Here is a 25693-nt window from a genome sequence, read left to right as displayed (position 1 = left end):
CCGACTTCCAAGGTAATGACAATAGTAATATTATACTTAAATGAACTAAAAAGTATTAAATAATTCTTATTCTGTACTCAGTATTAATTCTGTTCTCAATCTTCATTATTTTGCAATCGGTACCAGCTAACCTAATCGCCAGTTCTCTGACAGAATAGGTATAACAGCAACTTATATACTTAGGACTGGTACCGACTTCAAAATTATGAAGATTGAGTACAGAATAAGGATTATTTAATACTTTTTAGTTCATATAAGTATAATCTTAAATGAACTAAAAAGCATTAATTGCTTATAATTGCTTATTTTTAATAATTGCTTCAGTAACAAGTGCAACAGTATGTCAAACTTACTGGCACAAATAAAGTTGGGATAGCTCCTTTAACCATAATAGTATTTATTCTAATTTTTCTTTAAAAATTTTCAATGAAATGTTTGCTACATATTGTTGAATTTTTCTTGGGATTCCAACCAACACGCCCAATTAATTTCAGTCATTTTCCTCTTATTAGAGGATCTTGAGGGAATCTGTAAAACAAATGATTATGATATATAAATATAAACCTTCCTCTAGTTTTAGAGTCACTCTATATTATAGTAGTTATATTATATTAGCTATATTATACTATACTATATTATATTAGTTAAAATAAGATAATATGTCCTTTTTAGTCCGGCCGCACATTTTCCGAATTTCTGATCACAAAAATTCGGACGCCCCGCCCCGCTCATACATTTTGACACGTCAGAAATTCTTTTAGTATGATGGGTCTTCAGCAAAATGTATGAACAGAGTGCGTTCCGCCGGGCGTCCGAATTTTTCTGATCAGAAATTTCGGATAATCTGAGGCCGGGCTTAAGGTGATAAATATAAAGGTAAATGATTTTTATTTTAGATTTATGTTATTGTAAAATATCAATAAGCATATCGATAAATTTGATTCAAGCACTAGCGTATATGTAAAAAATTTTGATGAAAAATTTTTCTTCAAAATTTGTGTAATATAGGAACAATAGTAGCTTTAGTTACGCAAAATATGAAAGTAAAAGGGAGGATTCACAATATTTTATTTGTAATAGAGAACTAAAGACAGAATATAGCAAAAATAAACACATCGTAGCAATTAGGACATGAAGATTAATTACGGGTGAAATGTATATTTTTCAGGACTATTCCTATGATTTACACTGCAATCACTCACAGCACAAGTTATTATTGTTATATATAATAGTATTTGTTGAAAATAACATACGATTTAAATAATAAATTGCAAATACCGAAAGGGCATAAAAACGATTGACGACTTTTGACGACCTGTCAAATAAAAGTTGTTACAATTTTCATTAGACTGCCTCTCTCTTTTCATCATGTTATAATTCCATAAAGGATTTTCTTCTCTCTCGCACTCTTTGTTGGTCTTTAGCATTATAGGTTTCATCATGTTATACCTAATTCCATAAAGGATTTTCTTCTCTCTCGCACTCTTTGTTGGTCTTTAGCATTATAGCATTATAGGTTTATGGTTTAAATAGAAGTCTTTGATTTTTGGCCTTTTTGACTCGAATTGCTGATCACTGGCCTAGCTGACATTACTTCGGTCTAGGGTTACCAATGTAACCGTATTCTGCCTCCCACGAATCGGAAATTCAATCTTGATATTGCTGTATTAATTAACTCATCATTGGCTTGTTCCTGTACTTAGTCCGGGGTTTGCGGAGAATGTTTGGAATTTGGATTTAGAATTTAGATAGATAAGTGTTATAGATGAGTATTGAGTATTAGCATAACAGACATAACGATTCGTTATGTCTATTAGCTTTGTTCACAATGTGCCTTTTTCTGTTCGTCAAGGGCATGCGTTATAGCGCAATCAACAGCGAACGTGAGGCATGCCCGCGACGCATGCCCTCTGACCGTATCCAAAAAACAAAAATGTCAATGTTGGCGTTGCGTTCGTTGACGCATTCAATTATAGTTTGCGAACCGCTGACATAGACAAATCGCCTACTACACATTATTATTATTATAGAATGCGCCAAAACGAAAGTTGAATAAAAGAAGATGACGAAAATTGAAGACGAAAGCGCATAGTGTGGACATACCTATTGCGGTATTAGTAGGTAGCTGACTGCTGAACATATTTAAGTGTACCTTGTAGTTGGACTCCATATTACATTTAGATTAGGTTGCTGATACAGGAGAACTTTACTTCTTCGGGATAACAAGTAGCTTTTTAATCCAGATTCTAAACTATTTTCATGCAGAAATTAATCACAATAAGAATTCTGAATTACACAGTACACACTGACACTTAAACATTTACCTTTATTATAATACTAGCGACCCGCCCCGGCGTCGCACGGGTATAAAATGATTAAAATCGATAGCCTTTGATCCTTCACGTGGTCTACTTCTGATCTGTGCCAAATAACATAAAAATTGCTCCAGTAGTTCGCGAGATAAGCCCTTTCAAATAATTTCCCACGTTTTTTCCACATTCTCTTATTAGTCTTAGCGTAATAAAATATAACCTATAGCTCAATAAATGGGCTATCTAACACTGAAAGAATTTTTCAAATCGGACCAGTAGTTCCTGAGATTAGCGCGTTCAAGTTAGCCCTTTCAAATAATTTTCCCCGTTTTTCCCACATTTTCCTCTATTTCTTCGCTCCTATTAGTCTAAGCGTGATAAAATATAGCCTATAGCCTTCCTCAATAAATGGGCTATCTAACTAACATTGAAAGAATCATCAAAATCCGTTGCGCAATTTTAAATATTAAAGGGAACAAAGGGACATGAGGGAAAAAAGCGACTTTGTTTTATAATATGTATAGATTACCGTAGGTTTTACTTAGTTTGACAGTGTACCTACACACTATCAAACTAAACCTACTCTTAAATTCAAAACCAACATAGTCATCCTTTCTTCTAGTCATGTGATTGAATTTCATAATTTACTTTGTAAGGACGAGTGCGCACGCGCAGGCTCGCAACTCGCTGGACATCCGTGGCATTTCCTCATTGTCGCACGCGCCGCGTCTTTTTGTCTGCAATATTAATGAATCGTTTTGCTGAATGCCGTACTCGTTCTTGATGAAGTACAAGTTTTTAGCACGTGCCGCTTTAACTGGTTTCGCAGCAAAGTTGCATCATTGATAAGTTGGATGGGCATACTTTTTTACCCCTATCTTGCGGGCAACTGGCTGGCAAATAATAATGTAAGCTGTAAGGTATTCCCCGCGACTCTGTTTGTTGCGAGAAAGATTTATCAGAGAGATAAAGTTGTCCTATGTGGTTTCCTGTACACCTAGCATGGCCAGTAGTCACTATGACAAGGGTTTATTTCTACGCGCTATTATCTTATATATAAAAATGGATTTCAAATAGTCGCGCTAAAACTCGAAAACGGCTGAACGGATTGGGCTGATTTTAGTCTTAAAATATTCGTAGAAGTCCAGGGAAGGTTTTAAAGTGACACGAAGTTCACCGGGACAGCTAGTAGTAAACAATTATAATATATGACCACTACTACTATAATTTTGTCCCTGAAGTCTATCAGTGTCCTGTGTTCTTTTCTTTCACGCCATTTTGTTCTCTTAATTTTTTATAGTGTCAGTATGGTTTTGGATTTTAGATCTACGTGCTGCTCGTAATACAAGCATAATGTGTCACTCTTGTGTAGAATTTAAAAACCTCTTCCATATTTTGTTGTTTTGTGTCGTTCAATATAACATCAGGTACTTACATGTTTTACGAAACAATACTCCTCGTTACTGTCACATTAAATTTGTTTTTACGTATCGGAGTCACTTGCTTGGGCGCCATCTTTATTGGATAAGTGGCCAATCCCGGCTGAGTCAATTGCCTGATGAAATGATTGCCGTCGTCATGACTACGTAATGTCGTCTTCCCTTCGGTAATTTTTAATCACGTGCGATCACGTGGAGCCAGAAGTTTGGCTCAGGACTATAACAAGGATACTAACAAGGATTTTGTTACTTTAACACGTTCAGACCGGGACTTCATGAACTGATGTGGTATCCAAACGGGCCAAATCTGCACATGGCCACCGGTGGTACATCACCGCCCCATAAACCAAAATACCTGCCGGGCGGGGTGCGCCACCGGTGGCCACGGCCAACGATTATGCATTCTCTCTCTTTCTAACGATCTAATAATCCTATAATAGGTCAATTATTGTTTGTCTCATCACTCATCACGCGTGGATGTATCAGATCAGATGGCTTAGTATTATATCAGCCTTAGGAAAACCCTAAAGTGGTACCGCAAACGTATCATCGAGATTGTTTGTGGCACAATGTAAGTAAATGCTTAGGTTATTCACCAGACATTTTTAAAAAGGAAAGAAAATAAGTACTTATTTTAGAATTCCGGGAACAAATTATAAAAGGGATGATTAGCAAGTCTAGCAATGATAATCAATCCGATGACGCCGAAGAGGAAGGTGAGCCGATTTGATCAACGGAAGCCAAAACATAAGTAAGCGAAAACCGAAGGAATGCTTAGAAATACCCGAAAGAGATACAGGCCCTTGTCATGACCGTATTACAACAACTAATGTGTTTGGATTGTTTCAACACGATTCATCAAAAATAATTTTCGTTCTGTACCAATCTATACTAATATTATAAAACGGAAGAGTTTGTTTGTTTGTTTGAACGCGCTAATCTCAGGAACTACTGGTCCGATTTGAAAAATTCTTTCAGTGTTAGATAGCCCATTTATCGAGAAAGGCTATAGACTATATTTTATCACGCTAAGACTAATGACAGCGAAGAAATAGAGAAAAATGTGGAAAAAGTTGAGGAAATTATTTGAAAGAGTTTATTTGAACCCGCTAATCTCAGGAACTACTAGACCGTTTTGAAAAATTCTTTCAGTGTTAGATAGCCCATTTATCGAGAAAGGCTATAAATTATATTTTATTACGCTAAATCTAATGAGAGCGAAGAAAAAGAGAAAAATGTGGAAAAAATTGGGGAAATTATTTGAAAGGGCTTAATTGAATGCGCTAATCTCAGGAACTACTGGTGCGATATGAAAAATTCTTTCAGTGTTAGATAGTCCATTTATCGAGAAAGGCTATAGGCTATATTTTATCACGCTCAGACTAAAAGCAGCGAAGAAATAGAGGAAAATGTGAAAAAAAACAGGGCAAATTATTCTCATGAACTACTGGAGAATTTTTTCTGTTATTTGGCACAGCTAAGAAGGATCATAGGCTATTTTTTGTGGACTAATTTGTCTGTGAAATATCTAATACGCGGGCGAAGCTGCGCGGAACGTTATATTTCGCGTGGTCACGACATCACGCGTAAAGGCTGGACCCATTTTGCTGAAATTTGTTATTTAAAAGATACTTTCGAGTCCCAAAAAATAACATAGGATATCTACATTTTGTCCCGGAAAAATAACTATTTACTGCACAATATACTTTTATGATTTGCGCGTAAACCATTCAATCTATTTTGATGGAATTTGGTATGGAAATACTTTGAGTCTCGAGAAAGGACAAGGAATACTAATTTTGTTCCTGAAAATGTACGGTTCCCGCACAATAAACTTTTATGATTATCGCCTAAAATCTAAACTATTCAATCTATTTTGATCAAATTTGGTATGGCAATACTTTCAGTCTCGGTACAGGACAAGGGATTCTTTTTATCCCGGAAAATATACGGTTCCCGCACAATAAACTTTTATGATTCTCGCCTAAATTATTTAATCTATTTTGATTTAATTTGGCATGGAGATTGGAGATACTAATTTGAATTTGGGACAAGGAATGTTTTTTGTCCCGCAAAAATGTGCGATTCCCACACAATATACTTTTCTGATGCGACTCAATCGATGTACGGGAACGACTGTAAAGTCCACGCGGACGAAGTCGCGGGCAACAGCTAGTGTCTTTATAGTTTTTTTCATGTTTGATTTAGTTTTCCTGTAAATGAACATTTTTTCAATGTGATCCAGCATAAATAATTTGCATTTCGTACCATTTATCGTGATTTTGTCGTATTTTGTTCCTAATAAATAGGTACAATTTTTCGATCCTGTTTTTTTTTGACTTCCCGAAATGATATCCATCTCCTGAGCTACACTATGAAACTTTGTCGATTTTACAGGGCGGGAACGGTAATTACAATACTCTCTTTCAAGGCGGCACGAATTTCTTAGTACATTAAAAGTCAGGTGTGATGTGGCCACCGGTGGTACACCCCGCCCTGTCAGCGAGTACTCCGTGCTCCACCGGTGGTACACCCCGGTCTGAACGTGTTAAGCTTGTTATGGAGTTGTTTATATACGAAAGAACTGAACCTCAAAATGAAGACAATGTTTAAATAGTTTTCAATTCAGCCAGTGGCCGAATTGAAAATTCGTTTGACTGTGGCCGACGGCCACAGTCAAACAAATTCGAACGTGTATAATGTATACTCGTAGTAGGCGATTCGTCTATGTCAGCTGCGGTTCGCAAACTTTTTTGATGGTGGAAACCTTTTAAGAAGTAAGGTTTGACGGACGGAAATTTGTAAAAACAATGTATGTTTCGCTCGCGGAGCCCCTACAAGCTTTTGCGGAGCAAACTTATAGAATGACTAGCGGCCCGCCCCGGCTTCGCACGGGTGGACATTGATTTTTAAATATATATATTTTTTAATCTTTATTTCTTAGTCAATCTTTATGTTAAGCAGAACATAACAATGGTTTACACTATTTAGCCTGTAACTACTATATTATAATTATTATACACATTTTTATTGTATTTTTTTTTATATTTTAAGTGTTATGTTTGATTATTTTTTCCTTACCTACAGAAGATACTATTGCAAAATAGTATATATTTTGCAATTTCTAAATGTATTTTTTTGTTTAAAGTATTTTATGTTTTTTTTTGTAGTTTTATGCTTTATTATTTTATGCTTAGTTACCTACATGCGTAAAAGATTCCATTAAAATTGGGTTAAAGCTTCCCTGTAAACGATATTTGATGTTGTTTTATTTTGTGGCAGCAAAATAAATTGATTATCAGCAGCTCCAACTCGGGATAGGCCAACGTATAGTTGACCATGAGTAAAACATTCTTTTCGTAGATCGATACCTACTAATTTGAAAGTCTGACCTTCGGACTTGTGAATAGTCAATGCGAAAGATATTTTTACCGGAAATTGAAGCCTTTTAAATGGGATTGGCAGATCAGTCGGAATCATCGGTATCCTCGGTATATGAGCTAGTTGACCAGCTTATGGGCCGGTGATAATGGTAGCTACAATTAAATTGTCCTTTAATTCTTTAATAAGCAGCCTTGTCCCATTGCATATACTTGGTGGGCATACATATCTCAAAAGCATGATTGAAATTCCGATTTTTAATGTCAGTTCGTGTGGCGGAAGTCCAGAAGGATTCAGCGAATTCAAAAACTCCTGTGGGTAATGGACTGCATCTTCGATATTAGTGACGGTGTCGATCGATTTGTAGGTCTTTATTTCACCTTGAACTTTTTGTAAAATTAGATTGTTTATTTCGTTTACAGTATCATTCCTAAGTGAGACTATTGCCCTAGAACACAACCAATGAAGGTCCTTCTGGTGCAAATTCTCCATATCAGGGTAAACGGCATCTATTAAATCATTTATATTATAAATCTATTGTGTCTGCGATTCCCATGATCGAGGTAATAATAATTAATATTTACGTGGACTCTCCGGGCGAGCACACCCGCGCGGCGCGCCTTGACGACGCCCAATTCGCAACGTGCAGCAGAAATCGTAATATTTTAATTTCGCCATAACATTAAAACCAAACGTCCAATTTTAATCATTCAATAACTGTACTTAGTAATGAAATTATTTATTTTGATAAGAATTAATGCCATGAATAAAATAAAGGCATTTAAATGTAGTCCAAAAACATTTCAAGATTTATTAATAAAAAAATGGTTATTGTGCTTCACTCAACATAGATAGGTATAGTGTGTCGCGGACTTTTTTGTAGATATTTAAAAGATCTACAATTACTTAGAACATTTTATGGTTCTATCTTTTATAGTTTAGGCAGCGTACGCGAAAAAAGTAACATTTCTGGTTGATTTTTTACACCTTGCGTCCGAAAATCCCAAATATCTTACGGAACCCTATTTTTTTCCAAAATAAAATTTAGCCTATGTTCAGCAGAATAAATGTAGGATTCCAATGGTAAAAGAATCATTCAAATCGGTCCAGTAGTTTCGGAGCCTATTCAAGACAAACAAACAATCAAATCTTTCCTCTTTACAATAGCAGTGTAGATTGGTCTATATTGCCCCATAGACGTCGATTTTCACGCTATAAACTTCGGAATTTTGGTAATGCTTATTCCAATATCCACCATGGCCTAACTTAAAGGGCCTTTTGGCAGTTTTTAGCAGTTTTGTTAGCAGTTTTGGCCCTTAATTGGTCATCATTACCTCGTTGTCTGTTTCACAAATTTTTTTTTGATTTTAATCTTTTGTAGTTTAAAAAAATCATCACCACGTAAATATTTGCACTATCACTGATGATAAACCGCTTCGTGTATCTGAATACACGAAGCGGTTTTGGAGTGCTTATTATGACTATTAGGGCAGCTTTGATGTCGCACTAATAGCGGTGGAAATTGCCCCATTACATTGTTATTTGTTATTTGTTACACACTTCGCCGAAAACTGATCTAAATTATTTTTGTTTTTTTTTTTTTTAAATATGTGCCAAAACGGAATGTTTACCGTCCTTTTTATATTTTTTTTCTTTACTAAAAACATACGAGCAAAATAAGTTATTTACATACTGTTACGTGCTAGGGTTCGAGGATTTGGAGAGAAAGACCTGGTGACTCTCTTGAAGACTTTATTAACACTGCACTAAACACTAGGTCACAACACTTAGCACTAAGTCCAAACACTAATCACTAGGTCCAATCACTAAGCACTATCACTGTCCTAGGTCGTAGCCAAGTCGCAGGTTTCACTGGTTCACTCACTATTGATCACTTGATGTCGCCTTGAAGATCGCTCAGATTGAACTGACTTGCCGGACCTGCCTGCGGCTCTTTTTATATGGCGAGACGAATTCCAGAAATTTCCCGATTCACGTAAACAAGTAAACAACCGTGGGAAATTTCTAGGAAGCTCGGGCATGTACCACAATAAAACTGCCGTCCTTGCGATAAGTGCAGTAAGTTGAATTTAATTTAGACCTTATGGACTCAGTCATAAGGTCTAAATTCAAACACGCTAACAAATAAAGGGTAAACACGTAAACAAACATTGGACCTTTTTAGAAGGTTCGAGTATGTACTTGCGCACCACGTGTCCGTATACCGTGTACCACTTTGAATGTCCCTCTTGGTTGCTTTTGAATCCTGTAAGTCACATCATTCAATCGGGTAACCACTTTGTATGGGCCGTCCCACTTGGTCTGCAACTTTGGAGATTTGCCTTTTCGGCGAGTTGGGTTATGCAGCCACACCAGTGACCCTTCTTCGAAGCCGCTTGTATTCGATTTCCGGTCGTATCTGGTCTTCATGTTCTCACTTGACTGTAACCCATTTTCCCGAACCATGGCGTGTATATAGCGCATCTTTTCCCTTAAATGGCAGACATAATCTGGTACGGTCTTTGGTTCTTCCGGTGATCCTCCTGTCAAAAGGTCTACTGGTATTCGTAGTTCTCTACCGTAATTGACATACGCCGGGGTAGCTTTTATGCTCTCATGCTCGGCGGTACGGTACGACAGAAGGAAGAGTGGTATATACTTGTCCCAGTCCTTTTGTTTGTCATCTACCAATTTCGCCAAATGCCTCTCAAGGGTCTGGTTAAATCTCTCAACCATTCCATCAGACTGTGGATGGTACGCGGTGGTCCTCGTTTTATGCATTCCCAAAATTCTGCACACTTCCTGGAAGACCTGCGATTCGAAATTCCTGCCCTGATCGGAATGGATTTCTAGAGGCACACCAAAGCGAGATATTACTTCTTCGACTAGCTTAGAAGCAACTGTTGTAGCTTCCTGGTTTGGTATGGCGAACACTTCTGGCCATTTGGTGAAGTAATCCATGACAACCATAAAATACTTGTTTCCTGATTCCGTTACAGGAAATGGCCCAGCTACGTCAACTGCGATTCGTTCCCACGGTGCGCCAACGTTATACAAGCGCAGGCTCCCACGGCTTCTTGTCTGTGGTCCCTTCACTGCAGCGCAAGTAGTACATTTGCGGCACCAATCCTGTACATCGTCTCGACAATGCAACCAGTAGAATCGTTCTCGCACTTTTGTTAACGTCCTCTTTACTCCTAGATGACCTCCTGATACGCCATCATGCATTTCACGGAGAACATCCGGTACTCTCGTTCTTGGGACAACTATCTGAAGATGGAACTCTCTGCCGTTGGTCTTCTCCCATTTCCGGTAGAGTATTCCGTTTTGAAGTATCAGGCTGTCCCATTGCGCCCAGTACGCCTTAGTGACAGCGCCAGTGGGTGCAACCTCACTCCAGATTGGTTTTTCATCACCCCGTTTCTTCCATGTGATGATGTGCCGAAGGTCGTCATCTGTTTCTTGAGCCTCCCTCATAGCATCATTCTCCCATAGGCCCAAAGGACTTGTTTTCGTTAACTTTAATGTTACTTCATTAGATTCCTGCTTAACACAATGTTTGCAGTCTTCCGGACACGGCCTTCGCGAAAGTGCGTCGGCATTCCCATGTGCCTTTCCGCTGCGGTGTTCCGTCTTGAAGTCATACTCCTGGAGTTGTTCAATCCATCGAGCTACTTGGCCTTCTGGGTTCTTGAATTGTAGTAGCCACTTCAAGGCTGCGTGATCAGTTCGCAGTAAAAACTGTCTGCCGATGAGATACTTGCTGAAATGTTGTAGCGTCTTTACGACAGCCAAGAGTTCTCTTCTTGTCACACAGTAGTTTCTCTCTGGCTTAGATAAAGATTTGCTGAAATATGCAATTACAACTTCTCTTTCACCCTGTTTTTGAGATAACACCCCTCCAATGGCCGTGTTGCTTGCGTCCGTGTCGACTATAAACTGACCTTCAGGTTGTGGATACCCCAGGATTGGTGTTTCACACAGATGTTTCTTTAGTTTCTGAAAAGAATCTTCGGAAGTCTCGTCCCAAATAAATTGTCGTTTATCTTCTGTCAGCCGATGTAATGGCTTGGCTATCTCTGAGAATCCCTTAACAAAACGCCTGTAGTAGGAGCATAGGCCAAGAAATGCCCGCACTTCGGTTTTGTTCTTAGGGGTTGGCCAATTTTGGACTGCTTCTAGTTTCTCCGGGTCCGTCTGAATTCCATCACTGGAGATAACATGGCCGAGATAGTTCACCTTACTCCTGAATAAACGACACTTTTTCGGATTCAACTTTAACTTGGCCCCCTCTATTTTGGCGAAAACTCGTTCTAAGTTTCGCAAATGGTCCTCGAAGTCGCGGCCAACAATGATGACGTCATCCAAGTAGACTAAGCAAGCCTCTCCAACTAAGCCTGCCAGTACACACTCCATGAGTCGCTCAAATGTGGCAGGTGCGTTGCACAATCCAAAGGGCATGACGTTAAACTGCCATAGACCTTTACCGGTGGAGAACGCTGTCTTCTCCTTGTCTTTTGGATGAATTTCCACCTGCCAGTATCCAGATTTCAGGTCTAGGGTCGAGAACCATTTCATGCCACTCAAGGTATCCAGAGTGTCGTCGATTCGAGGTAATGGATAGCTGTCCTTCTTAGTGACATCATTGAGACGTCTGTAGTCCACACAAAATCTTGTGCTGCCATCTTTCTTCTTCACTAATACAACTGGTGAGCACCACGGACTTGCAGACGGTTCAATTATCTTATTCCTTCTCATGTCCTCCAAAAGGCCTTCAACTTCTTTTTCCTTTGCAATGGGTATCCGTCTTGCTCGTTGACGAATTGGGTTCTCGCTTCCGGTATCTATCCTGTGCTGAACCATCGACGTTCTTCCAAGGTCGCCTTCCTGACTGGAGAAGATATTCGCGTGGCGTTGTAAAAACTTCTTAGCTTTCATGCTCTGCGAATAAGTCAGATTACTCTTGCAGTCATCGAGTAGCTCAGTCACTATTCCATAGTTGCTGGTGTTTGCTGAGTCTGAGCCTGTGATCGAATTACACTTTCTCATCCAGACAACTTCCTCGCACTTTCCAATGACATCACCTTTGTTCAAGCAGAACTCGCGATCACCAAGATTCAAAACTCTGACCACAGCGTTACTGCTTCCACTAACAAGGGTTCTTGCCGTCATCAATTTATGCGCTGATGTCTTGGTAGGTGTGTCTTCGATTAACACGCATCTGTTTGACTTCTTCTTTCCAGCTGGCGGTAGTTTCACCAGCACCCGAGCTTCCGCACGTCCAGGTATTATGACTTTCTTTACACATTCAACTTTCCCGCAGGCGCCTCCAAGGATGAAAATTTCTTCTTCGCCACACTTGAACACTCCGTCGGCGACATTAATTCTGCAGTTGTGCTTCTTCATGAAATCCAAACCCAAGATGCAATCATCCATAATCTCAGCCACGATAACGTCATGAGGGTATGAGAACTCCCCCACATTCATCGTAACTGACATTTCTCCCAGGACGGGTATTGGCTGACCGGAGGCGGTAAGAAGCCGACAGTTAATTCTCCTCTTGTGCCTCCTTGCGGCTTTTATCAAATTTGGGTTCACTATTGTTCTAGAGGCTCCTGTGTCTAGAGTCATTTTGCAATTCGTCCCGTTAATAGTCCCCTGAATCACCAGACTATTCCCGCTGCTTGCTTGGGAGACAACCGTTATTGGGGCTTCCTCCGTGTCAGCCAGCACTCGCCCCTTAGTCCTGGCTTTTATTCGTTTCCCTGCTCCCGGGCAGAAGATGAAGCCCCTTGCTTCTTCAGCTCCTCCATTTGTTCCTCGAGCCTTTTCATTCTTGCCATCTGGGTCTCTTTCTGCGGGCAGTTAAGCTGAAGATGGCCCCTCTCGCCGCACTTGTAGCACATCGCTCCAGAACTTCTCTTCGTAGGAGCCTTAACCTCCTTGACTTCCTCAGAGACCTCGCGGATCTTATATGTCTGCCGTATGTCACGCCGAACAGCCTCGACCTCTAAAGCATGCGCCAATGCTTCCTTAAGCGAGGTGTGGTGACGTAGCCTTACTGCAGCTCTGACCTCTAGGTCCCTGATTCCGTCGACAAATGCTTGCACAATGTTCGTGTCGATCATCTTGGAATCGGCTCCTAGGTGTGCCTTCTTGACCAGTTTTTCTATTTCCAACGCCCATTGTTGTAGTCCTTCTCCTGGGCGTTGGACTCTGTCACGCAGTTGGGCCCGGAACACGTGCTCCAGATGTCGCTCCCCGTATCTGGATTCAAGTGCCTCCATCAGGTCTTTAAACCCATTTCCTGTATGCGCTTCTAGGACCGACAAAGCTTGCCCTCTGAGCGCAACTGTGAGAGCGGTCAGGCATTGTTCATCATTCCATCCGTTGGCAGAAGCAACCGTCTGGAATTGCTGCCGGTAAGCGTTCCAAGAAGTAGTGCCGTCGTATGGTGGTACTTTTACTCTTGGCCCGTGTGCCACTCCGGAAGTTCCACTACACGTCGCGACTCCTGTGGTTTCCAGGCGAACTACTTTCTTCTGTAGTTCAGTGAGGCCGGTTTTTACATTTTCCACATCCACTCCTAGCCCGGTAACGCGTTCGTCCATTACGTCGACATCTTTACGAAGCTTAGTCACCGTGTCACTAACATCCTTTATAGCTCCAAGCGCTTTTTCTTGGAGGTCTTTTTGCTGCTCTTGTGATTCTCGAATCGCTCTGATTTCAGCCTTTTGAAATTCTTGCAAAGCGCCGAGCTTGCTGTCTTGTGACTCTTGTAAAGCGCCGAGCTTGCGGTCTTGTGACTCTTGTAAAGCCTGAATTAACTCAATTAGGCTTTGTAATTGGGGAGCCACTTGAGGGGCCGCAGAAGCTACGGGCGATGCATGGTGGCTGGAGCCAGTAGGCAGGGGTTGAGCAGACGGAGCTCGGTGGGCGGAGCTAGTGGGCGTGGCCTGAGTGGGCGTGGCCTGGTGGGCGGGGCCAGTGGGCGTGGCCATGTCCAAAGTGGGCGGAGCCTGAGGGGCGTGGCTAGTGGGCGCGTCCCGGTGGGCGGAGCCAGTGGGCGTGTCTTCAGCCAAAGTGGGCGGAGCCTGGTGGGCGTGGCCAGTGGGCGGAGCCATGTGGGCGGGGCCAGTGGGTGGGGCCTGTCCCTCAGTGGGCGGAGCTTGGTCCCCAGTGGGTGTGGCCTCCGCAACTCCTCTCTCGGAGTCAATGGCAGCAGCTCGCTGCGCCCTTGTCCTGACACTCCCCTTGAAGTCCTCTCTCGGAGTCAATGGCATCTCCAAATCGCACTTCTGACACCAGTTGTTACGTGCTAGGGTTCGAGGATTTGGAGAGAAAGACCTGGTGACTCTCTTGAAGACTTTATTAACACTGCACTAAACACTAGGTCACAACACTTAGCACTAAGTCCAAACACTAATCACTAGGTCCAATCACTAAGCACTATCACTGTCCTAGGTCGTAGCCAAGTCGCAGGTTTCACTGGTTCACTCACTATTGATCACTTGATGTCGCCTTGAAGATCGCTCAGATTGAACTGACTTGCCGGACCTGCCTGCGGCTCTTTTTATATGGCGAGACGAATTCCAGAAATTTCCCGATTCACGTAAACAAGTAAACAACCGTGGGAAATTTCTAGGAAGCTCGGGCATGTACCACAATAAAACTGCCGTCCTTGCGATAAGTGCAGTAAGTTGAATTTAATTTAGACCTTATGGACTCAGTCATAAGGTCTAAATTCAAACACGCTAACAAATAAAGGGTAAACACGTAAACAAACATTGGACCTTTTTAGAAGGTTCGAGTATGTACTTGCGCACCACGTGTCCGTATACCATGTACCGTAACAATACATATCATATGTAATTAAAGAATACTAGGTTTTGTTTAATGTCGCAGAAATATATCTAAGTAATTATATTTTTCCATAATAAAACTTATATTTCCTTTCTCGGGAGTAATCAGTATTTTTTTAATCTACACGAAATCGGTTCAGCTGTTCAAGCGTCATATCAGGCAGAAACATTTACGCAAACTTAATTTTAATATATTTCATTGTCATAAATATATTAAAAGTTCTAAGTTAAATTTACATAACAGTTAACAATACTGCCAATAAATAAACTACAACTCAGTCCTAAAACGACATAACTCAAAACACTTATACAAAACCAATAGAAAACATCGATAAACATAAGACATTATTGATAGAAAACAAATAGGTAGATTCCCATAGTGTATACTGTGTATACAATAAAACTATGTATACAGTAAAACACCCTTTCCCATATTCTATGAAAGTCTCTGGGAACTCGCAATACAAACAAGAACAAACCTTCAAATCTTTTAAGTAGGCAGCCGGTCAATATTTTTGTTAATAATTTAGTGTGAGTTTTTCCCACGACTTGAAATGGAGAAGGCCTCACCCCTGTGAGTAAATAAGGCTCACAGTATAAATATAATATACAGTAGAGTCTGTAGGCGATCATACCAGACAGTCCGAATCGGGCGCACGCACACGTTAGTTAGCGTGATTTCAGGACTCAGGTATTACTTTAGGGAGCAATGAAGTGTCGCACATATCACACGCATTTTAAAATTATTTGTTTTATAGCGTGTGTGGTTAGGTCAGGAGGACACGAGTAATTGAAGATCTACTGTTTATTATTTATATTGTTTATAGTGCTCTACATTGCGAGTCATTTGTTTTATTGTGACAAAATGCCATTTTTTTCCAAACTCCCTTGTTTATCTCTGTGTTTAATTAAGTACTTTAATTAATCATTAATCATTATTGTTAATGAAGCGTTTTAAACGCATTAAGTATTTTTTTTTGCAAAATTGTAAAGATGTTGGCTACTTTTTTAAATCCTGGATACAAAAAATTCAAAACTTAAACTTAAAAGACCACTTTGTAGATGAACGAATACAATACAATATAAATAGTTAATCAGTGGCGGATTCATTATGTATTTAGCGGGTGTGAAGAGGCCATTGAGTAGGGCGCCAGGGTCGCACCAGGGTCGCCTCAGGTGCGAATTACTAGAGCAAACTCTTTCTCTTCCCACGGTGTGGGATTATTGGAATTTGTATTAGCAGTTCTGTAGTTTTGACTAAAACTATTTGAGCTGAAGGGTTTCGATTAATCCTTCGATCGTGGATTCTTGTAAGCTTATGGGGCTTGATGAGTTAATCTTTCTGTGAGAGAGAATTGGAAAGGTAGAGATAAAGTGAGAAGTAAAAGTAATTATGAAAATAATACAAGACTGCCAATAGCTATGTCCACACTATGCGCTTTCGTCTTCAATTTTCGTCATCTTCTTTCATTCAACATACATTATAATAATTGAATGCGTCAACGAACGCAACGCCAACATTGTCATTTTTGTTCTTGTAACATATTATGCGACGAGAACATTTTACTGGGTGGAGTATGTGTGGCTTATTTGATCATAAGAAATTCCAGAAACAAATTAACAAAGCGAAAGTTTTGGATACGGTCAGAACTCAGAGGGCATGCGTCGCGGGCATTCCTCACGTTCGCTGCGCTATAACGCGTGCCCTTGACGAACAGAAAAAGGCACAGTGTGGACAAAGCTAATCGATGACGGTAGATTTTTAAAAAGTAGCTGTGACTTACGGACGGACAGACAGATAAACAGACACGTCGAATCCACGAGGGTTCCGTTTTTTTGCTGTTTGGCTAAGTAACTCTGCTAAAATACGATGAGCATTTTATTACCGAGCTAAACTCAGTAATAACAAGATACGCGCTAAACACATAACCCTCCTGGCAGTCGGGTAAAAATATAAGTTGAGAGATATAAATATAAGATAAGTGTTATAGTTGAGCGCAAAAAAAAATTTTTTTTCGTCCGTCACAGTACATACTTATTAGCGTAGTTACTTGACCAACGAGTTATAACTTATAAGTTATAAACAAACTATGTGACTATTGCAGAAAGCATCAATACAATTTATCACAAAACTGGAACAAACGTTGTAATATTTACCTGTAATATAAAGCGTGTATGTGAAACATTGTTCTGATGTTTACACCATCAAAACTTTATTGCCTTCAATGTTGAACGTTCCATTTTGAGCGAAGATTAGGTCAAGCTTAATTATTCTTCAATGGGAGGTTTACTTTCTCACTTAGTTTGTTCATAAATTTATCAAAGTTACAACAACATTGGCTTAGCCTATAAACTCAAAATTGCTGCGTATGCAGTAACTGCAATATTTGTGTTATAATTATATCTTATCTTATATCTTTAAACGAGCAATTCTTGTATATAATATAATTGGAATCTCGGAATCGACTCCAACGATTTTCATGAAATTTAGTATAGAGGGGGTTTCGGGGACGATAAATCGATCTAACTAGGAATAATTTTTATAAAATGTAATTTTATTCGTGTTTTATCGAATACTGAGCAAAGAAAACAAGATGACGACTGCAACTCCGTTATGCCAAAATTCGTTAATCGCGTGAGAACTGTACATTTTTCGGGATAAACAGTATTCTATGTCCTTTCCCGGGACTCAAAATATCCCCATATACATTTTCAGCAAAATTGGTTCAGCGGTTTGGACGTGAAGAGGTAACAGACAGACAGACACACTTTCAAATTTATAATAATATCTAGTAAAGATCTTGCTTCCTACTATAGATGCAAACTTTTGAAAGTGATCCAGCGGTAACTGTGTAGACATTGTTATAACATCCTCATAAGTCATATCTTATGTAATATACCTACCAACAAGTAGGTACATAGGTTAAGTACATAACATAACTAATACGTTTCTTTTTGTTTCAGGTAAGTGTTAACCATCTACTAAATCTAGATATCGATCTCAAACAAGTAAACCGTACAGCTATTATACTAAGTAATTTCTAAGAGAGCTTAATATTAGCAAGAAATGCCAAGTTGGCATTTTATAATAATGTTAAAAAATATATACTTACAAGTATATAAAACCTTTTCCTTTTTGACGTTTTTGTATAGCGCTTAAATATCTAATCTTCTTATTAAGTAATGTTAAATACAATCGTACAAAATATCATTCTTTGTTTTGCTTGTAGTTGATCAAGTTAATATAATCCCACCAAAAATATTTTCATGTAAAAATGTTGCCAAGATGAGAACATAATATTATAGTTCGTCGTGTCAAAAAGTAGTGAGATCTCATGTAGAGCCAAGTTTCTAACCTTCCATACATACATTTATCATTAGTTACGGTATATTAAGTTCAAAGCCCTGACGAATAACAAAATGGCCAAGCCACCGATTTTGACTAATGTGTAGAGTTTTTAGATTCTTCTCGTGCGGCTGACGCATTATAATATTATTATTAAATATTTTGCCGCGCTTTAGTGTAAAAATAAGGTTTTTAGATTTAGGGCTGAGTATGTAAGTTTAGAAACTTGGCTCTACATGAGATCTCACTACTTTTTGACACGACGAACTATAAATATTATGTTCTCATCTTGGCAACATTTTTACATGAAAATGTTTTTGGTGGGATTTCATTTCTTTTTGTAAGCTGGTTTACGTTGTTTTTCTTTTAGTTAATTTTTTAGGGTTCCGTACCCATAGGGTAAAACGGGACCCTATTACTGAAACTTCGATGTCTGTCCCTCTGTCTGTCTCCAGGATATCTCAAGAACCTTAACTTTGACCGGAGAAATTGACAGATGACAGCTGGTCCAACAAGGTTATAAATGAACGTAGGCGAGGCGCTGCTGGTAAAGGCGAACTGTCAAAAATGGTGTTTTTGCATGATGACAGCGTTAGTTCCTTTTTTCGCCACGTGCATTAAAACCTTGTCGAGTCTATGGTTATGGTTAAATATGGCGTCTTGATGGCGTCCATTTTTAACTTTAACCAAAGATTTGACATTTTGCATTGTAGTTAGGTTGGGTTGCACCAACTAACTTTAACTATAACTGTAACTTTAACTATAACTACAGTCAGTGCAAATTGTCAAATCTCTGGTTAAAGTTAAATATGGCGTCCAAGGACGTCCGCTCATACGTATATCTAAATTTTTCGTGAAAATTTACTATGTTTTACAGTGTTATATTTTTCCTGTCGATTTTAACGGATAATTCAATTTTTTTTAATGAAATAAGGGGGCAAACGAGCAAACGGGTCACCTGATGGAAAGCAACTTCCGTCGCCCATGGACACTCGTAGCATCAGAAGAGCTGCAGGTGCGTTGCCGGCCTTTTAAGGGGTAACAGGGGAGGGTAGGGAAGGGAATTACAGGGGAGGGTGAGGAAGGAAATAGTTGAGGGTAGGGAAGGGAAAAGGGTAGGGGATTGGGCCTCCGGTGAACTCACTCACTCGGCGAAACACAGCGCAAGCGCTGTTTCACGCCGGTTTTCTGTGAGGACGTGGTATTTATCCGGTCGAGCCGGCCCATTCGTGCCGAAGCATGGCTCTCCCACGTATAAACGTACTTACGTATCCAATAAGAGACGTAAGAGGGGCTCCCATACAAAACACACAAATGTTTGCCTAATTTTGCTCTATAATGGTACGGATATAGGTTAAGTTGGGTTTGATAATTTTTTTGTTGTGTCAGTATTAGTACTGAACTGTTAGGGTACTTCCTGAAGTCTTAGAAAGCTGAAATTTGGTATGTAACATAATATTAGTATTAGTAATATTAGTATTATGTTACATACCAAATTTCAGCTTTCTAAGACTTCAGGAAGTACCCTAACAGTTTTGATGATCGGTGAGTCAGTGACCAAATTGTGGGTTTTTGGACACCTATAAAATCGAAAGTATAATAGTTACGATATTCAAACTTTGCGAATTTAATAACTATACCCATGTCATTATATCTTTAAAATTTCAACTATCTGTCATTATTCAAACCAAAGTTACGAGGGTTCAAAAATACGACGAAACGTTTCGAGAAAAGGTAGGTACTGCCCGTGCGCGCTTCGCTTGGCTCATCTTGGCGGGGGCACTCCCGTGCCCCCAGATATTTTCGTGTACATTATGTACGGTACTGAAAAGAACTTTAAAAAATTACGATTTACGAGTCATCAACTCATTATTGGCTGGGTTTTTGAACGTAAGCATTCGGATAATAGGGTTGCCATTTGTCAACCGTCCTGTTTTCCCGGGACATGTCCTAGTTTTCGTAGTGTCCTGGGACGTCTTGGATAATTTTTAAGCAGCGTCCTAGGTTTTCTACATTTTATGTTTAAAATTAGGCTACAATCAAAAGTGTATGTTTTACATGATGATAACTAGTTTTATCTTAATTGTTTCATTGTTATAAGTATGTACCTCTATTTTTATATCTGTTTTCTTGTTATTAATTTTGTTATGGCAAGTCTATGCATCCTGTTTTTTGACGAAATTGTCCTGGTTTTTGTAACTTCAAACCTGTTTTTTTTTTTATTTGAGGTTGGCAACCCTAGGATAACCCAGCACATGCATAACAATCCAGCCCATTTCCATAAGACCTTGGCTTACCGGAACCTTATCTTGACTGAGAGTTAAGGCACTGTTAATAATTAAGTGCTCACAATTTGCCCTTTAGGTTTCAACTCCAATTAAGTCGCGGATATGCGCATTTTTAGGTTTAACCCATAGACATGGTATGTCGACTGTCGAGGCGAGATTATAATAATAATAATAGTCCATAAAGCGTACGCAATCACAGACTGTTAAAAATTGTCGTTACCGGTTACGTAACTTAAATGAAGATCCTGAAATAAGCTCGATACGTTTTTTTGATTTATTGATTGATTATTATTGATGATTTATTATTATCTAAATGTTTCTGAGTGCGGCCTTTCGCGTTAGTGACAATATTTTTAGGACGATTAAATAAGACATGACGAGATTTGATTGGCTGTCGAGACCATGTAGCTAAGTTAGTATAGATTCAGAGTTTTGTAACTTATCTATTAGTAAAGACGTTATTTATACTTTACGTCAGCCTTTCCCAAAGTGGGAGACAACGCCCACTTGTGGGCACTTAAGGTCTAAAGGGGGGCGTTGTTTAGAAGCTTGGGGGGTGATTTATTTCATCTGGATGCATTTTAAATTGAAACAAAGGGGTCGCTAATACATAATTTGTTCTCAAAGTAGGCAGTAGACAAAATAAGTTTGGGAACCTGTGCTTTACGTTTAAACAATGTTTCTTCGTTTCTGTCTTCTGGAACTTATTACATGTCGGTCATTGATAAAACAAGGATAATCCTTTGACCTTGCTTTACTGTAATTTCAAAATTTATCCCATTCAGTGAGGATCTTCAGTGATATTAATTATGAGTCAGTGGCAGCGGATATCCTCAGGGACAAAGAACCAAGCCGACAGACGCGTGCCTGGCGTACTTAAACCTATTTTAGGGATCCCTACTTTGTAGAGTAGGTAACGAGGTGAGATTTAAAGAGATTAAAAAAACCCTGACGATTCAAACACGGTTTTTAAATTTTAGGAAATAATTTAAACATTCTCGGATTTCGGGTTTTCTCCGTATGAAAAGGTATCTATAGAGTTCTATATAGAGTAATATTATGATTTCGCAGAGCTTTGAAGAATGTTTTGTGTATTTTTTTGAAGCTGAAATTCTTTGTAGACTAATAACATTTTAATCTTTTCATAGGATTTTTTTGTATAAGTTGTAAAATCAAATCGTAACATATTAATTTTATTAGCTAAGTATACGAATTATTAATTTAGATTCAATTAATATTAAATGTTTGACTATTTTGAAGGGTGTCCCAAATAAAGGGTCGTTTTAACGCACTGTGTTACCAATTAAGTGCTTCGTTGCCTTGGCCTAAACTTACAAGACAAAGCGTTCTTTACACCTGCACCGCCATGATTTGATTAGAATCGCAGTTCGGACATTGCCTTTTTAGTTCACAATTAATGTAAAAGAATCATTTTTGGAACAATATACGTGTTTCCTTGTATAGGGTTCCGTTCTGAAGGTTAAATACAATAATAACATGCTTGGATTATGGATACTCTACATAGTATGTCTAATAATATTCTAAAATGCAATAATCAGGCTTTTCAATGAAAGAAAATACTGAATAACTTTTTATTGAACTAGAAGAATCATACAATAGCAAATAAAATTAACGAAAGTATGTAAGCATAAATTAATAATCATTTTGCATCGCTTGAAAGAACGATCTGCGCAGCGCTTCCCAGCTGTTTCGTTTGTATTCTGACACCAATTTCTCTTTCAGTTTATTCATATCTTCCTCTAAATCTTCAGCGAATTTATTAATTTCTTTCTTCTGCGTTGTCTCTGCTTTCTCACATCTGAAAACAACAAATGGTATTTAAAAGCTACAAAATTTTTAATAGCTACTAATTAATAGACGAGGCGTGTCTTTCTAACATTCATATTGATAATTCTTATTTTTTATAATATGACAGGAAACAAACACTTAAAGGAAGAAGGGCTGAGACAGACGTGAGACTAATCAAAAGCGTATAAATATCTTTTAGACTTTAGATCACAAATTGTTGCTAATAAGGTTTTTATTTTATACTAGAAGTTCCGCGCGGCTTCGCTCGCGTATCTATATTTAAAAAAATGGATTTTCAATTGTGTTAGTAACGCTAAAACTCGAAAACGGCTGAACGGATCGGGCTGGTTTTAGTCTTAAAATATTCGTAGAAGTCCAGGGAAGGTTTTAAAGTGACACGAAGTTCACCGGGACAGCTAGTACCTATTAGATATTTGACAGACAAATTAGTCCACAAAAAATAGTCTTTGATCCTTCACGTGGTCAACTTCTTATCTGTGCCAAATAATATTAAAATTGCTCCAGTAGTTCGTGAGATAAGCACTTTCAAATAATTTTCCTCGTTTTTTCCACATTTTCCTCTATTTCTTCGCTCCTATTAGTCTAAGCGTGATAAAATATAGCCTATAGCCTTCCTCGATAAATGGGCTATCTAACACTGAAATAGTTATTCAAATCGGACTAGTAGTTCCTGAGATTAGCGCGTTCAAACAAACAAACAAACAAAAAAACAAATATATATTATAAGTAAGTATATAGATTTAACTAGATGGCGACCGCAACTCAGTTGCCCCAAAATTAGAATATCGCGCGGGAATCGTACATTTTTCCGGGAAAATAAAAATCCTATTACATAATATGTATGTCCTTTCTCAGGATTCAAAGTATCTTCATACCAAATTTTAGCAAAATCGGTTCAGCGGTTTGGGCGTATTACGTATAAAGGCAACAGACAGGCACACTTTCACATCTATAATACCTACATATTAGTATGGATTCCTAATTTATTTGCGTTAGATTGAAAGCATCGATTGTTAATGGCCGGGACAAAAAAAAACACGTGTCGTGGGAATCCACGACGAGCATTAAAAAAAAACTACGACGCGACATCGTGACGTGCCACGATATACGGCACGACGTCGCGTAGTAGAAAGTAGAAACTCACGATGCGACATCTTTGAATTTTTACGTGAGTTTCTACGACGCGACGTCGTGCCGTATATCGTGGCACGTCACGATGTCGCGTCGTAGTTTTTTTTAATGCTCGTCGTGGACTCCCACGACACGACGTCGCATCGTGAAACGACACCGCGTCGTGGTACGACACGACGTCGTATCGTGTTTTTGTATCCCGGCTCTAATTGGCTAACCTAACATGTGATAAAATAAAATGGCTAACTCTTTTTCGAACGTCGAATAAATATCTTGGAAAGATTTGATTTTCTGCTTATGTGCTGCAGTGGCCTGCTGCATGCACTTCAGGAAAGAGCTGGTGAGATGCTCCAACTTCTGTTCATTGTCTTTCAAGGCGTTGTAGTCTGCCTCCATCTGGTTCAGGACGTCTGTGAAACCCTTATGAAGATTATTTTTGATTTGCTTCCTGAAAATAAAAAGGAGAAAATTAAGTACGGTATTAAAATTTAGTAAGTATTTTCTGTCTTTTCCTGACTAATGTATAATCATTAATCACATTTATTAGTACCTACCAAATAAGCATGTTTTTCGTACCGAAGTCTGTAAAATGTGAGAATAACGAAAACATAAAGGAATGTATTATGTATGCCATACCTAGTTTCAAATTGTGTAGCCAAAACATTAATTAGTTTCTGTCTGGTTTCACTCCAAACTTCGTCGTTTCCAGACGTTTTATCCTTTTTAGGTATTACTGGAGTTATTTTAAAATCTCCTTCAACAGATTCAGTCTTTCGTCTTTTAGTTTGTTTCTTTTTAGGAGATTCTGGAAGAAATTGCGATTCATTCAGAAAATCGCTCATATCTTCATTGGGAAATTTAGCCTTTATCATTCTTTTAAGATTCGCCATTTCTGTTTTTTATGCAAATTATGCAAGAAGCGATAAATAATATAATAATTATTTAATTTTACTTCCTAAGAGAAACAAACAGAAATTGAAAATAAAATGAACAATCAAAGTACCTAGGTAATAAATTTCCCGCTTGAAAAATTTTTTGAATGAAGAACAATATTTTTTTTATTTTATACGCGAAGAGGCTACGTATATTTTCAACACCGGTCCACAGTTAAAAGTGGACTTTTACACCGACTTTAAGGAAATTGATCTAATTTAAAATGTTGTAATTTATTTCAATTTAAAACTTAATGAATACTACTAAACAGTAATTTCCAATCTTAATTACGTTTCAATTTTCCCCTAGATACTTTTATCAATGTAGAAGCGGTCATGGATGATGAAATTTAAAAGTTAAAACCCATGCCATTGTCCTTGGAGTAAAATAAAAAAAATACTGGAATCTCCGGATATATTGTTGCCGTGTGGCCGGAAGGCCGCGGGGAGACCGGGCAATTCCGTGCCGGACACGAGTGACGTCGATCGACGATTGTACCACAAGTACCTGTGTCCGTAATGCACCTGACTAACCGGTACCATAGAGTAGGTTACTGATAGAGAACATTTTTACTGTTCCGTTTTTTGTACGTTTAGTAGTTGGTATGTACTTTGAAAATACATAGTACTTACTAAAGTTTTAGTTTAGCAGCTACATATACTATAATATACTTTTTATAGGTACCGTATTAGAAAATTAAAATTTCCAATATTATTATGGGACTTTAAAAATTAATGAGATTTGTATAATTGATATTTGGTTTGCTTAAGTATTAATTGTATAATTCAAAATATTTATAACACTAGAATCTAGATGTTGCCCGCACACGCTCTCGTATTTATAATATTAGATAATTTTATACACATTACTTTTTATAGCGAGTACGTGTTTTGACTTTGGAGAATATATGAGTGTATCTGACGGTTCACTACACTACGTTATCAGTAACACTTCAATGAATTGAATAAACCGAACCGGTCGTACGCGGTACGTGACGAGACTCGTCATTCATTTCATTCATAACGAGCCCGCTCCACGAAAACCAACATTTTTTTCTATTTCATTGACTCATTCATGAATTGTTTACACTTACAACGTGAAATAGAACAATACATTCGGACGTAGACAACTGTTTACGAATTGTGAAACGTGAGAATTTAGTTATCTACCA

At 38.6% G+C, this 25693-nt stretch overlaps 2 protein-coding genes across 2 annotated transcripts in view; one reads left to right on the top strand and one right to left on the bottom strand.

Moving 5' to 3' along the window:
• Positions 1 to 25693, top strand: part of LOC121732200 (rhomboid-related protein 3) — a 154915-nt gene that overhangs the window by 42885 nt on the left and 86337 nt on the right. The window lies entirely within an intron of this gene.
• On the bottom strand, positions 22282 to 24497 carry LOC121732202. Its single transcript, XM_042122002.1, has 3 exons — positions 24226 to 24497; positions 23837 to 24037; positions 22282 to 22447 (listed from the first exon to the last, which is right to left on the bottom strand). Exons 1-3 carry the CDS (start codon positions 24477 to 24479, stop codon positions 22282 to 22284), a joined length of 621 nt encoding a protein of 206 aa, XP_041977936.1. The 5' UTR covers positions 24480 to 24497.

Source organism: Aricia agestis, chromosome 12 (assembly GCF_905147365.1).
Source record: "Aricia agestis chromosome 12, ilAriAges1.1, whole genome shotgun sequence".
NCBI classification, from domain to species: domain Eukaryota; kingdom Metazoa; phylum Arthropoda; class Insecta; order Lepidoptera; family Lycaenidae; genus Aricia; species Aricia agestis.
Note: the sequence above shows the minus strand (reverse complement) of the source record. Positions and strands in the feature narration are given on the sequence as shown.

Bases quoted from the DNA above. Each gene is read 5' to 3' on its own strand.
- LOC121732202 (XM_042122002.1), bottom strand. From the start codon at position 24,479: ATGGCGAATCTTAAAAGAATGATAAAGGCTAAATTTCCCAATGAAGAT. The intron at 24,038-24,225 runs GTATGGCATACA...TTTTATTTTCAG, and splicing joins GCTACACAATTTGAAACTAG to GAAGCAAATCAAAAATAATC. The intron at 22,448-23,836 runs GTTAGCCATTTT...TGTTGTTTTCAG, and splicing joins TATTCGACGTTCGAAAAAGA to ATGTGAGAAAGCAGAGACAA.